Below are 13,219 nucleotides of genomic sequence, written 5' to 3'. Positions count from 1 at the left end.
CTGATTAAAAAAAAAAAAAGTGGCGACAACTTGCCCTAACGCTGGAAGCAAAGCTGGACTCGGAGCGGGGGCAGGGTGGCAGGAGGCTCGGGGACGGGCGCCTCCCGGCTGCCGCCACGCAGTCCGGATCTTCCCTCCCTCCCGCCCTGCCCCCTCCGCGCCCGCCCAGCCCCCTCCACCCTGCAGGTGGCCCATAGGGCACAAGGTGAGGCAGGACTGGACAGCTCCTGCTTTGATCTCCGGGCTTCAGGTCCCTCTACAGCTGCCCAGCTGCCCTGCTGCCCAGAGATCCTCAAACTTTTGCCCACGTCGGAGTCTGCAAAGCGCTCCGACGTGTCCAAAAGTGTTTCCAAACTTGGAAAGGGCGGAGGGAGGCGGGGGGGATGGGGAGGGAGGAGGTATGCAGACAGCGAGTCAGAGTTTCCCCTCGAAAGCCTCAAAAGTGTCCACGTCCTCAAAAAGAATGGAACCAATTTAAGAAGCCAGCCCCGTGGCCACGTCCCTCCCCCACTTCGCTCCCTCCTCTGCGCCCCCGCAGTCTCCTCCCAGTGTGGCTGCCCCGGCCCCCAGCCCCAGCCCTCTCATTGGCGGAGGCGCTTTTGGAGGCACCCTCGGGCCAGGGAAACTTTTGCCATATAAATAGGGCAGATCCCGGCTTTATTATTTTAGCACCACGGCGACAGGAGGTTTCGGCTAAGTTGGAGGTACTGGCCGCGACTGCATGCCTACTCCTGCCAGGTGATACCTCCGTCGGTGACCCAGGGGCTCTGCGACACAAGGAGTCTGCATGTCTAAGTGGTAGACATGCTCAGCTTTGTGGATACGCGGACTTTGTTGCTGCTTGCAGTAACTTCGTGCCTAGCAACATGCCAATGTAAGTGCCTTCAGCTTGTTCGGGGAGGTGGGGGAGAGAAGTTAGATGGGTGGACGCCCTGGTCTGAAAAGGGGAAACCTAAACCTCAATTCCTTGCACAGCTTGGAGGGAAGGCTCTCTGGCATGTGGAGAAACGCTGGAATTGATAAGGAACATGGAAAGTACTTTAAAAATGAAAACATGAAGGACTCAACAACTCTCCTTAAAAGTTAGGAACTTTTAACTCAGTAACACAGTTAACTTAATCTGGATCCTCAGTTAGAGAAGCGCACAGGGAGCAGAAGTCTTTTCCCTAAGGATGAGCTAGCTATTAACAACTGACTTGGCGGAAAAAAAAAATACAGGCCTACACCCGTTATGTCCCATAACTATCCTCATACACACATTTTAAGACTTGAGGCCTGCTTTAGAAAGCCCTTTAATTCAATCATACAAAGCTCAACCATTGAACTTATCTTCTGGTCGTCTTGAGGTTGGTCTGGATGATGGTGATGATGGTGGTGGTGGTGGTGATGGTGATACGGCGCCCTCTGGAGGGGGGAACATGAAAGTACAGGGGACCGGGACTTAAGCTAATGGAATCCCAATTTAAGACTCCACAGGTTTGTACAAAATTATTTAATTTCTGGTTGGAGACATTCCCAGTGGCTAGTCAGCATGTCCTGCGAAGGATTCTACTTGGAGTGGACACCTTCTAGGAAGTAAAATTAGCTTCTCAACACTTTATATGGTAATGGGAAAGGTGAAATTATATTTAACTAAAATTTACTTTACCTTTTGAGTCTTGGAGTTGACCCTAAACCTGTTCCTAGTGATCACCAAACGTTGAGCACAGCAGGTTGGGAAAAACCAACCTTGTCTTGAGACTCAAGGGACAGGATTCTTCTTCCCATGACCTTGGGCTACTCAAACTGGGCCTGTTCCAAAATGTGGAGTGGAGTTAAATGGTCTCCAAGGTCACTTCTTGGTTTGGATTTTATGACCAGTCTTCCACGTCAGGATAGAATGAAGAAAATCAGTCCGTTTTCATCTTAAAAATGGCTGCCTAATTACTACTACTAGACAAAGACGTTCACTTGAGACGGGATGGGGGGGATCAGGCCACACCCAACACTTCAAAAACTTGCTCCGCCCACATGCCACGGTGTCTTCCACTGCATTCTTACTGATGCATTTCTGTGTGTGTGTGTGTGTGTGTGTGTGTGTATACACACTGTGGATACCAAGGAGTAAATTCATTGAACAGATTCACATTACCAAGTTAGTTTTTTTTTATGGAACCTGAGAGTGGAAGGGAAGAGATGAGTCCTATAGGAAAAATTGGAAAGCGAACTAGGGAATTTTGAAGGCACGCACGGCAACTCACCTAATCAACAGCCATCCAGCATCTGTAATAAAGGTTACCAAACACACATTCTTCAAAATGGCTCGCGTCTGAGTAATTAAAAGGGCAAATTTCCAAAATTTTAAGGGGTCTTATTAATCAAATGGAGCCTAATTATTCTTCCTATTGATGGACACAATGAAGTAAACATATCACTTTTCTAATTTAACAGTAATTCTCATAAATTGCCCTTAAATGCCAGTGCTGGATATCGCCCACCCTCCTGAATTGTGACTGTTGCAAGAGATGTTCTCACTTCAAATGACACACTTCTTGGCCACCTAACTAAAGCAATTTTTAGGGGTGATTCATTCTATTGGAAGCTTAGCCACACTTGTATCCCATATTAACCCATAATTTTTATACTGTAGAAATGAAAGTCAGTCTTTAAAGACTGAAAAGTAGTAATGACAAAGGGAGGAATATTACTTTACTTTGTTTTTCCCATTATATTGCAAGCTCTTTAATCCACAATTTTTCCACAAAGTAACCCTTTTCTCAGAGACAAAAGTGATACATGTTAGGAAAATGGCATTGCCGAATTTAAGTGAACTAATTTAAAGCCAAAACTCAGATGTCTGAATTAATCCATTTTCATAGTTAGTAATGTACAAATTAGACCTTTAAAAAAAAGACATTAAAAATGGTAAAAACTTATTGAACTACTAAGTGACGTTAATGTTTTATAAAAGACAAAGTCTGCTTTAGTTAACAAACTTTCCTAAATTTTATGTTTTCGACATTTATATATTAAAAATGATCTAAACCATAAATTATTTCCTCCTCCATCCACTGGTCTTGTCTTACAGTCAATGATTCATCTGTGCAATTTCCAGCCTAATTGCTAAGCATTAGAAATATCCTTCAGACACATGAATATTTCACAGCATTTATAAAATAGTAAATAATTAACAATTTCATTCAAAATATATTTACATACTAATATAGCAAACAAATCACCCTGCTGATCCCTGCCATATCTTTTGACCTGCATAATTTCCAAGTCATTATAATATTCTTAATAAAAAATATAATTGGCCCTTTAATTAGGTAACTGAATTTTGTAAACTTGTGTATCTATTTGGCAATTACTGTTAATGATCAATGAAATTATACTACTAATAATTTTCTACTTTTCTCTTTTATCTACAGCTTTACAAGAGGTTAGTAAAATTATATTTATAAAAAAATTATCTACTTTGATTTCCTTGGTCATAGTGATTGCTTCTCTGGGAAGGGAAGGTGAAGCTACCCTGGTATTGACTAACCCAGCTTCCAAAGAAAACCATGAGGTATTATGGGAGTCAATCCTTTTTTGGCTTCCAGAGTAAGTGCCCACCCCATTTTCCAAAATGGGTGGTGCTTCTGCATAAGGGTAGTTTCATAAAATACCCATGAGAAATAGAAAGAGTAAATAATCCAGTTTAAGTTTGGGTTTTAGCATTAGCTACTACAAAGCATAAGACTTCACTGAGCTACAGAATTTTTCATTTCTTTGCAAAATAATTATGAGCAAATTCTTTGTGAATTGAACTTGCAGCAGTATTATCGATAAGTATACGAATTTGTTTCTGTACATAATACATTTTATTTAACGTATTGGTAAAATTTTACATTGTATTTTGAGAGTAGATTAATAGTAAATGGATATATAATGCAATCTGTAGATATAATTGTTTTTAAAATATATATGTATATATAGTTCTCATAATAATCTTTTACTTATTCTTTTCTTTTCTAGGGAACTGCAAAAAAGGTAAGAGTCCAATATTTCTCCATAAATATCTGAGATTATCAAGATACCTTAGTTTAACTAAATTTAAAGTAAACTATAAAAGGAAAATACTTTGTCAAGATTTTGCCCACATGAATATGCATTAGTTGAAACATAAAGTAGCTTTGATGTTTAAGGTAATAAAGTTTTATTACCTTTCAAAATCATCTCTAATTATATTTATGTTATACATACTGGTTATTTACATACTACAGAAAAAAAAGACTTTTTCCTGAAGATTGAATGGTATTATGTTAATTAAAGGTAGTAAACAAAAGTTATTTTAAAGAACTTTGACTACACAAATATGCTGTTAAACTGTAACAAAATGGTCATCTTATCTATAGTAATCATCTTATTAAAAATACTATGCTTAATATTGGCCTAATTACTAGAGACTATAGCAGCCTCCAGTTCTTCAGTTTTTTAAAAAATTACATATAATTATAATAAAAGCAATATACTCTTATCTATTGTATTGTGACAATTTTTAGCTACTATCTAATAATGTTGGGCTTAGGTCAGACTTACCAACTAATTATTATCCATAATGGCTTGTTTCTTTGCTGGAAATTATTTAGATACCTATTATTTTGCCGTTTGCATCTTCCTTGTAGGGCCCAACTGGAGATAGAGGACCACGTGGAGAAAGGGTACGTAATTTTTGAACTACTAAATGGCTTTAGCCCACATTGGAAAAACCACATATTAGAAACTAAAGGAGACTGACAATTCATTAGAATATTATGTATCCAGATAATTGTGCCACCTTTTAAATAGGAAATGCCCTGCCAAAAGGGTGAATGAGCATTATTATATATAATCAATATTCTTTTTAGGTCAACATTATCCTTTAAAAAGAAAAACTATTACAGATAGCCATATTCTTTGTATGGTCTTTCTTTCTTTGTTTTTAATAGATCTGCCCAACACATACATAATGGCAATGTATCTACACACCACCACACAGTCCTCTTTTTAATATGTTCTGTTTGCTTTTGAAGTAAGATCTCTTCTATGGCTTGGGAATAATAAAGTGATAGTCAGTAACATGTTTCTCTATCTAAATTCATACATGTACAAGTCAGCCTTACATTTTATTTGTGGCTTTCTTAGATCTCCCTGAAATGCTTACTTGACATTTATAATAACTACAAGATTTTGCGTTATAGGATACTTTCGTTAAGACATAAATGCTGATATCTTGTATCTGTCCTGAAGTGCAGATTTACATGTATTCCACTCAAACAATTTATTAGAGATAAATTATTCCAGTTAATTACCTTAACAACTTAAATTGTATTCATAATAGGAAATCTTCAAGATTTTCTATATTCTGACAAAATGACTATCAATTAATCTACTATTCACATTTAACATACCAAATTGCTTGAATGCCTTCATCAAAATCAGAAATCAGCCATCAACAAACATAGTATATTTTTGTGCATTATGAAAAATGAAGGGCATACACTTTAGCTATAATTTCTATCTTCCTTTGAATACTGGACCTCCGCTTCAAATTAATATTCCATGACTAAGATATTCCTTTAGGAAAACTACCTGCTGTTACTAAAGTTTATTCTAAAGTTTGTTCTAAGACAGACCCATACCTAAGTACATTTCAGTGAATGATAAATACAGTGTATTAAATTTCCACCCTTCATGTACATTGAAAAGTCTGAACAACTACTTTTACCTTATGTATTCTTAGGTCTCCTTTTCATTTACTGCATAGGTTTCCATGGAACCTGTCTAATCCTACTTTAATTTACTCTATACACAACAGGGTCCACCAGGCCCCCCAGGCAAAGATGGTGAAGATGGTACCAATGGCCCTCCTGGTCCACCTGGCCCTCCTGGCCCCCCTGGTCTTGGCGGGGTAAGGTGTCTTAAGTACTTTTTACTTTTTATAACTTAGTTTCTTATACTTCTGTTGGAAGAAGGCTTATTATAGAATTTATTTTTAGCAATTAAGGGAAAGTCTGCTCTTTGGAAATTAGTATATTTTATTTCATTTCTTGGGTTTCTTCATTCAAGTTTCTGCTTTGCCTGTTCTCTTTGTGAACTCTTGTCAATTATAGGACTGGTCTTTGTGTTCACTGAAGGTAGCTGCGGCCATCAGCGCCATTATTTAATTTGGGGATTTAATATCTTTTTTCAGTAAGGCACAAATAAGAGGTGTTGCATTATTAAAGAGTTTGATTAGATTGAATTACATAAGTGAAATCCCTGATCTTAAGCAATTTCACAAACATCCTACCCTTTTTTATTCTTCTTGGCTTGAAGTCTACTGAACCAACATTCAAAGTGGTTTTAGGTTTAATTTGCTTGAAACTAATTTGAGAAAAGTACATTTCCCTTTTTCATTAATATCTTCTTTTAGCTTTATGTCTTTAACAATGGTATGAGTGCCAAATGGCCTCACTGCAGGAAGGAAAACATATTTGCTTAATTGGTTAGCACTATGAATCAGAAGCCTGATTCTAATACCCAACTGTATGCCAGTAAAATAAGACCTTTCTCCCCAAAGATCTTATTATGATTGCTTATCTACTGAGTACATTAAAAAGCACCTTCTTTAATAGAGCTACCACTCTAAAAGAGATCTTTAACAGTAAAGTTATTACTGTGAACTATTTTTTAAAAGTTTAATCTTCCAAGGGGCATTTTAATTGAATTTTCCTCTAAACTTGAAAACTTTTTATATCCTTTCTGAAACTCCAGCAAGAAAAAGGTCTTTCAGTTATTTTTTGTGAGTTTTGTAGGAAAGGGCAACAGGTGAAAATGCAAAGGTGTCCTCTTGATCTCTGCTTAATTTATTCATGGCTCTAGGACACTTTAAAAGTTTAGGAAGCTTCCCTTTCTCACTGCAGATGTAGGTAAGGGTTAGGGGCAAATAAACTGAGTTAACAGAGCAGAAGAGAAGTATGAAAAATAAGACAGGAAGGCTCTGAACTTCAGACTAGGTGTGGACTCTATTTTAAACTTATATTTCTCCTGAGTTTTTAGAAATCTATTTTCAGTTTGGAATTGTAAACTAATTATAGCAACAACAACAAAAAAACTTTACAAGTAGAATAGAAAAAATGAGCTGCATGACCAGTAAATATATATTTACACATGTACTTTTTTTTTCCACCCTTCTAGCACTTTGCTGCTCAGTATGATGGAAAAGGAGTTGGAATGGGCCCTGGACCAATGGTATGCTTATCTCTTTTTGTCTTGGCAAAAATATATACTATTTAGAATTTATTTTATGGTAAATTTTGCAGTGCCATACATTTAGCTACTTAGGTAAACATTCAAACCTTAGATCAAATAAAAACAATGATTCTTTCTGTATTTAAATATGTCAAAACCCAAGCCTAGGTTAAATATGTCAATTTTCTCTACAAACAAGCCTCATTAAAATAGATTAACCAATACATTTTTTTAAAATAACATAGCTCAAATATAATAAAATAAGTGAGATATTTATGTCCAAGAAATAATCGTTGGATGTCATAACCATAACTTAGGCAAATCAATTTCATTCAAAATATTAAAATTTCAATTCACTTTTTTTTACATTTCTTAACATTGTTTAGAATATTAAGCAACACTTAGAAATATAGAGCAATTTATTTCTTAAGTTCCCTGAACTTGGTGGAAAGGATCAACAAGTTCTAATCTGGTTCATTTATTTTATGACTAGAGACTTCAATCCCTTTTCCCAAGGTCATGCAGAACTAGAATTAACCACCAGGCAAGATGTAAGGTAGCCAACAATAGCGTGGCTCATGTTCCTAGTTCTCATATATAATGTTCATTTAATCACAAGAGTTTTATCAGAGGCATTCAATGGACTCTTAACGGTAGTATGCATTTGGAGAGATACCCATGAATGAATGACAGATTCTGACTCTCCCTCAAGGAGTTGACAATGTTAGAATTTTTTCTTTTTTCTCCATTTTGATTAAAAAAAAAACCCTATTGTTAGAATATCAATGACAAATTGATGTAGAAGACAATATGAGTAAAATTTAGCCCTTCTATCACTCAGCACAAAATATGGGAACATATCCTATCATTTGAGTAAAAGTTTATAAAAATTCCATAGGAGCTTATGTTGGTGACGGTGACCTTTTAAACGAATGAAGCCTCTACCAAATATTAGTGAGATGTGTTAGGCAAAAAACTGATATGATCATGCAAAATGTATACTATATATATATATATATATATATATATATATATATATATATATATGCAAATGAGGGGGAAATTACCAGCAGTAAAAAATATTAGTTTGATTAAGCATTGCAGAATTTAATACACATAGATACACACACAATTTGGTGATTCTAATTACTTGTTTCCAAAGATATTTATCTGCGCAAAGTGAGTATGGTCTTTAAAATATAAATCTTACCTGGACCACGCATTCAGTGCTCTATATTCAAAAGATATTCTACTGGAACTAATGGTCCGCAATAAGCTAATATACTATAAGGGCAAGATAATATTTTCTGTAAATTAAAATCTGACTTGAGAAATAATGTACCTTTAATTGATGTTTTCCAATTTCATGATTTTTCCTGGTAATTTAGAATGCTCATATCTTAAATGAATATGTATGTGGGGGGGGGGTTCTTTTGACTTTGTTTGTATTAGATGTATGAAATTAGCTGTTTCTGCTAATGCTGGACATAAGTTAGTTGTGAAGCAGTACCTATTTCTCAAGAAGAAGCAAAGGGGGAAATAAAATAAAGTGACTGTGGATGTCATTTTAAAACCAAAAGCACATATCAACTGGGAAAATTAATATGAATTTCAGATTCCCCTGTCTTTGGAAAATCTCTCTGGGGGGCATAAAGCAGAGTATTTTACTTTTAAATATCAGTGAAATATAATTGAAGCTTGCACATCCACACACATGCTCAGACATATGTAATCAACAGATATGTGTTTCACAAAAAGGGAAGATAGGCAGCAATAAAGCATTAAAATAATTTTCCATGTTGGAAAATCAATAACTCTAAAACCCCACAGGGTTCTTTTCTGAATTAATGAGTAATCATAGTGTGTCTCACAGTCCCTACAAAATAAACTACCTTTTATGTAAATGAAATTGTTGCAAATACATGGAAAAATGAATAAATACAATATTAAAAATTTATGATGGCAAAGAAAATTATTTGAATGTATATCTAAAAATTATTTTTATTGAAGAGAGACAGCTTCTTTTAATGTTGAAGCCAATTTCCAAAACCAAACAAATAATTCCTATAATTAAAATAATGTGCATTTTAAATAACATTTATAGGGTTTCACTATAGGCATTAATATAGTGGGGCCATTTGACTGAAGAGTCCCCTCAGTTGATCTGTCATAAACAAATTGCTCAAGACATGCACAAGAAATATTTTCAGCATTATGAGGGATGGGTCTCACAGATGAGCTCATCCAGGCATTGATTACTGCAAAGGGGGGTCAAGAGTATGTATTCAGCTTGCAAACCAGTAACATTCTGTTTTACCTTCTTTTGGTATTACAGAATAAAGAACAACGGGGAAACAATCTGCTGTCATTTGGGCCATATTTTCAATACTAATATCATAGGCTGGACTCTTCTAGTAGGCTGTTTCAATAATATTTCATTGTTCCTTCACCCCTCATTACATCCACTTTCCTTTGACATTTTCATCAGTCACCAACAGCCCTTAAAGGAGCTATAAGGTTATAACGCACTTCCCTGTAATCATTAAGAAGGACTTTTGATCCTTTTCAATTTATGCCCCTTGTGGCAATAAAAATATCAATTTCTTAGCTAAGTATGACATTGGAAGATGACATATGATCAAGGGAATCTAAATGAAATTCTTTGTCAGCTGATAGAAGGCAATCATACATTCTGTACTTGTGCAAAGACCAATTCACTTCGTTGAATCAGAACAACCAAAATATGCACAATTGTGCACAATTTTAAGGGAACTATGACCATCCTATCCAGAGCTCATTGAGTTTCACTAATTCAGGTTGAGAGAAAAGGAGAATCAAAGGGAGAGAAAGTGGGGAAAACATGGGTTCTTTGGAAAGAACAAAAACTATGAAATAAAAACAGGACAGTTCTGTTCTTTTGTCTATCACAAAATATCTGTGGCACAGTAGTGTCTTAGCTAATTCATCCAAGGCCATGACAACTTATCAGTGCCAACCATATCTGTCATCTTTATAGGGTTTAATGGGACCTAGAGGCCCTCCAGGTGCAGCTGGAGCCCCTGTAAGTATTGAAAGCTCATAATCTTTCTTCTACAAAAAAGAGAGAATTAAAAAAATAAAGTTTGGAATGTGACTTTTATTTTTGTTCTTTTAGGGCCCTCAAGGTTTCCAAGGACCTGCTGGTGAGCCTGGTGAACCTGGTCAGACTGTGAGTATATTTTTGTGATAAATTTTTTTTCAGGAAATTTGGACATATTCCCTTAACTAAATAATGAGTCTCCTCTTTCCTTAGGGTCCTGCAGGTGCTCGTGGTCCACCTGGTGCTCCTGGCAAGGCTGGTGAGGATGTAAGTGCTTACCTGAAGGACTTCCAAAACACCATTTAAATACCCCAGATCTAAATTTAATATTCTTCCAAAATATGCTTGACATAACTCTCCTCATATGGGAAATATTATTGTTAATGAAATATTAATTAACTTGCTTGTATTTAGGGAAATATAATTGTTAATTAAAGAAGTACTTGAATTCACATTTTTATGTGATACCTTTCTCTTCTATTGTGAAAAACCAAGATGCCCCTACTTTTGTCTGATGGTTTACCAAGTTGAGGTTGACCCTATGATGCTTTCATGTTTTAGGGTCACCCTGGAAAACCTGGACGACCTGGTGAGAGAGGAGTTGTTGGACCACAGGTGAGACTTTTTACAACAGTGTATAATCCAAATGTCAGAGGTCTCACAGATAAGATAGTTGCTCAGGCAAACATCCATCTAAATAGTACTGTAGACATTACTTATGCTTGTCACACTACTTAAAGGCATCTGACAGAACCTGGGAAAGAATGCATACATTTCTATTAATGCAAATAATGTAATATAATGGTAACAAGCCTGCATAAGCAAGAAAACTGTTTTCCACAAATAACATAGTCTTAGCTATTCATGTTAGAGCTAGTTGTGGCTCTGTGCTTTAAAACATTATAGCCTTTGATTCCAAGCTTGAACTTAAGTGAGAATTTCTTGGGAAGGAGGAAGTCATTGTCCTTTCATTTGTGCCAAAAATATTATTCATATTCTTCTGTGTTTCTTTCTAAGGGTGCTCGTGGTTTCCCTGGAACTCCTGGACTTCCTGGCTTCAAGGGCATTAGGGTGAGCACATTCTTTGCCCAGATGAGAAAAAAATGCTGATTATTTGGGTTGGGGTGGGGGTGGGGGGTTCAATTGTATTTAAACTCCTGGATGACACATTCTTGCTTCCACATTCTGGGAGTTTGTTTAGATGACTTACCTGGTGCCCTGGATCCAGCTCACCTGGAGCTGGAGCACTGGAGTCCATCCTAAGAAAGCAATCACAGGATTCGCCAGGGAGATATTTATTGCAAAGATAGAAGATTTTGATTTGAGAAAGCACTATAAATGGGATAGCATTTAATAATAAGGATTGCCTTTCAGGGACACAATGGTCTGGATGGATTGAAGGGACAGCCTGGTGCTCAAGGTGTGAAGGTAAATATTGAATTAGAAAGTTTGTAAACAACTTATTAAAATTCCCCGTCCTATCAACAAAAAGTATATTTATGCTGAGGACTACCCAAATTGTAAATGGTATCTTGTCTCCTCTTCTGTGTTTCAACCCCCTCAATGGTGTGGACTATGAGATTCTATGACAAAAGGCCAATTATTAATGTTTATTTAGTTTAATATCTATTAAACAGTTGAGATAAAAATAATGTCAATAGTTTCTTCCTCCATTTCCTTTCCTCTTCCTATAATCTCAATCGATCTCTGCAACCAAAATAAAAGTAAATAAACATATAATCAGATATTAGAACATTACGTGTTATTTTAAACTGTAAATTCTCCTTTGCCATGCACTAATTAGATAGGTACATTCATGTCACAATACACTTTTCAACCTCTTTCCTGTGATTTATCTGTGCACACTCAAAAAATTTTTAATTAGGTAATTAAAGTCTCAGAAGTGTGTTATCTCTTGGCTAGGCTCTTCTCTGACAGCGTTTTCAACTATAAAATGTTCTCTTTCCTATTAAGGAGATAATGTGATATTAAAGTGAATACCAACGTAATTACAAATTAATGAGTAACGAATACTAGCGGGACTAGAAATGAACATGAATATGGAGAATCTGTTCTAACTTTCCAGCTGCCACACAAATGGATAAGGTCAAACTCATTCTCCCAGGGGCCCAATATAACAGCTCAGACTACTAATCACAGTATCATAAAGTGTTAGGGCTGCAAGGAGCTTTGTAGACTCCCTCATTTTTTGCAGAAGAGGGAAACTGAGGCTTGACAAGAGCTAGTGACTCTCCCAAAGTCACACATCTAGTGGCTGGAAGGGCACATGCTAAAACTCCTGGTGCTCACTTCAGGGCTTATTCATAACTAACTTGCTTCAGGTAGAATCCTACAAATGAAGGTCCTTAATGGTCTCATATAGCATGTTTTTTCCATATCTAAATCAGATTACATTGAAGGAAAGTTCTTTACATATGCCATAGGATTAAATCACCTACCACTTCCACTGCCACCATGGTCATTACCAGGGATAAAAATATAGATCGGAAATAAGTATCGCAGCTCTAACAAATATTATGAAGCTTCAAATTGTCTTGCATATTTTATGAAAATGGTAAGGTTGAGTGTTCAAAATAATTTTAAAGAGGATAAATATGATTATACTGCCATCTCTTTTTTATATTATCATGCCAAATAAATAAGCCTAGTCTAAATGATGTTCAGTATATGAAGAGAAAAATGGGACACTAAGGAAATAACCACATTTCCTTAGTACCGTGACATTTGGTATGTTTAAATAAAAACTTGTATTTTAGCAAATTTTAAAAACACACATGTGGGAGATAATTGAGAAACAATCTTTATGTGTAAAAAACATTAAAAATTATGTGAATGGTTCAAATTGAAATAATAGGGTAAAATTGCACAATCAAGATATATATA

At 36.0% G+C, this 13,219-nt stretch overlaps 1 protein-coding gene across 1 annotated transcript in view; it reads left to right on the top strand.

Annotated features, from left to right (window-relative positions):
* Positions 1 to 333: 333 nt before the first annotated feature.
* The window catches only part of Col1a2 (collagen type I alpha 2 chain), a 35,557-nt gene continuing 22,671 nt past the window's right edge, over positions 334 to 13,219 (top strand). The window contains exons 1-12 of the mRNA XM_015488230.2: positions 334 to 874; positions 3,411 to 3,421; positions 4,000 to 4,014; positions 4,650 to 4,685; positions 5,822 to 5,914; positions 7,183 to 7,236; positions 10,253 to 10,297; positions 10,391 to 10,444; positions 10,529 to 10,582; positions 10,877 to 10,930; positions 11,333 to 11,386; positions 11,690 to 11,743. Coding sequence (XP_015343716.1) covers positions 805 to 874; positions 3,411 to 3,421; positions 4,000 to 4,014; positions 4,650 to 4,685; positions 5,822 to 5,914; positions 7,183 to 7,236; positions 10,253 to 10,297; positions 10,391 to 10,444; positions 10,529 to 10,582; positions 10,877 to 10,930; positions 11,333 to 11,386; positions 11,690 to 11,743 — 594 coding nt within the window. The 5' untranslated portion in view covers positions 334 to 804. The remainder of the gene's footprint in view (positions 875 to 3,410; positions 3,422 to 3,999; positions 4,015 to 4,649; positions 4,686 to 5,821; positions 5,915 to 7,182; positions 7,237 to 10,252; positions 10,298 to 10,390; positions 10,445 to 10,528; positions 10,583 to 10,876; positions 10,931 to 11,332; positions 11,387 to 11,689; positions 11,744 to 13,219) is intronic.

The sequence above is a fragment of the Marmota marmota genome, unplaced genomic scaffold (genome assembly GCF_001458135.2).
Source record: "Marmota marmota marmota unplaced genomic scaffold, marMar, whole genome shotgun sequence".
In the NCBI taxonomy this organism is placed as follows: Eukaryota; Metazoa; Chordata; class Mammalia; order Rodentia; family Sciuridae; genus Marmota; species Marmota marmota.
Note: the sequence above shows the minus strand (reverse complement) of the source record. Positions and strands in the feature narration are given on the sequence as shown.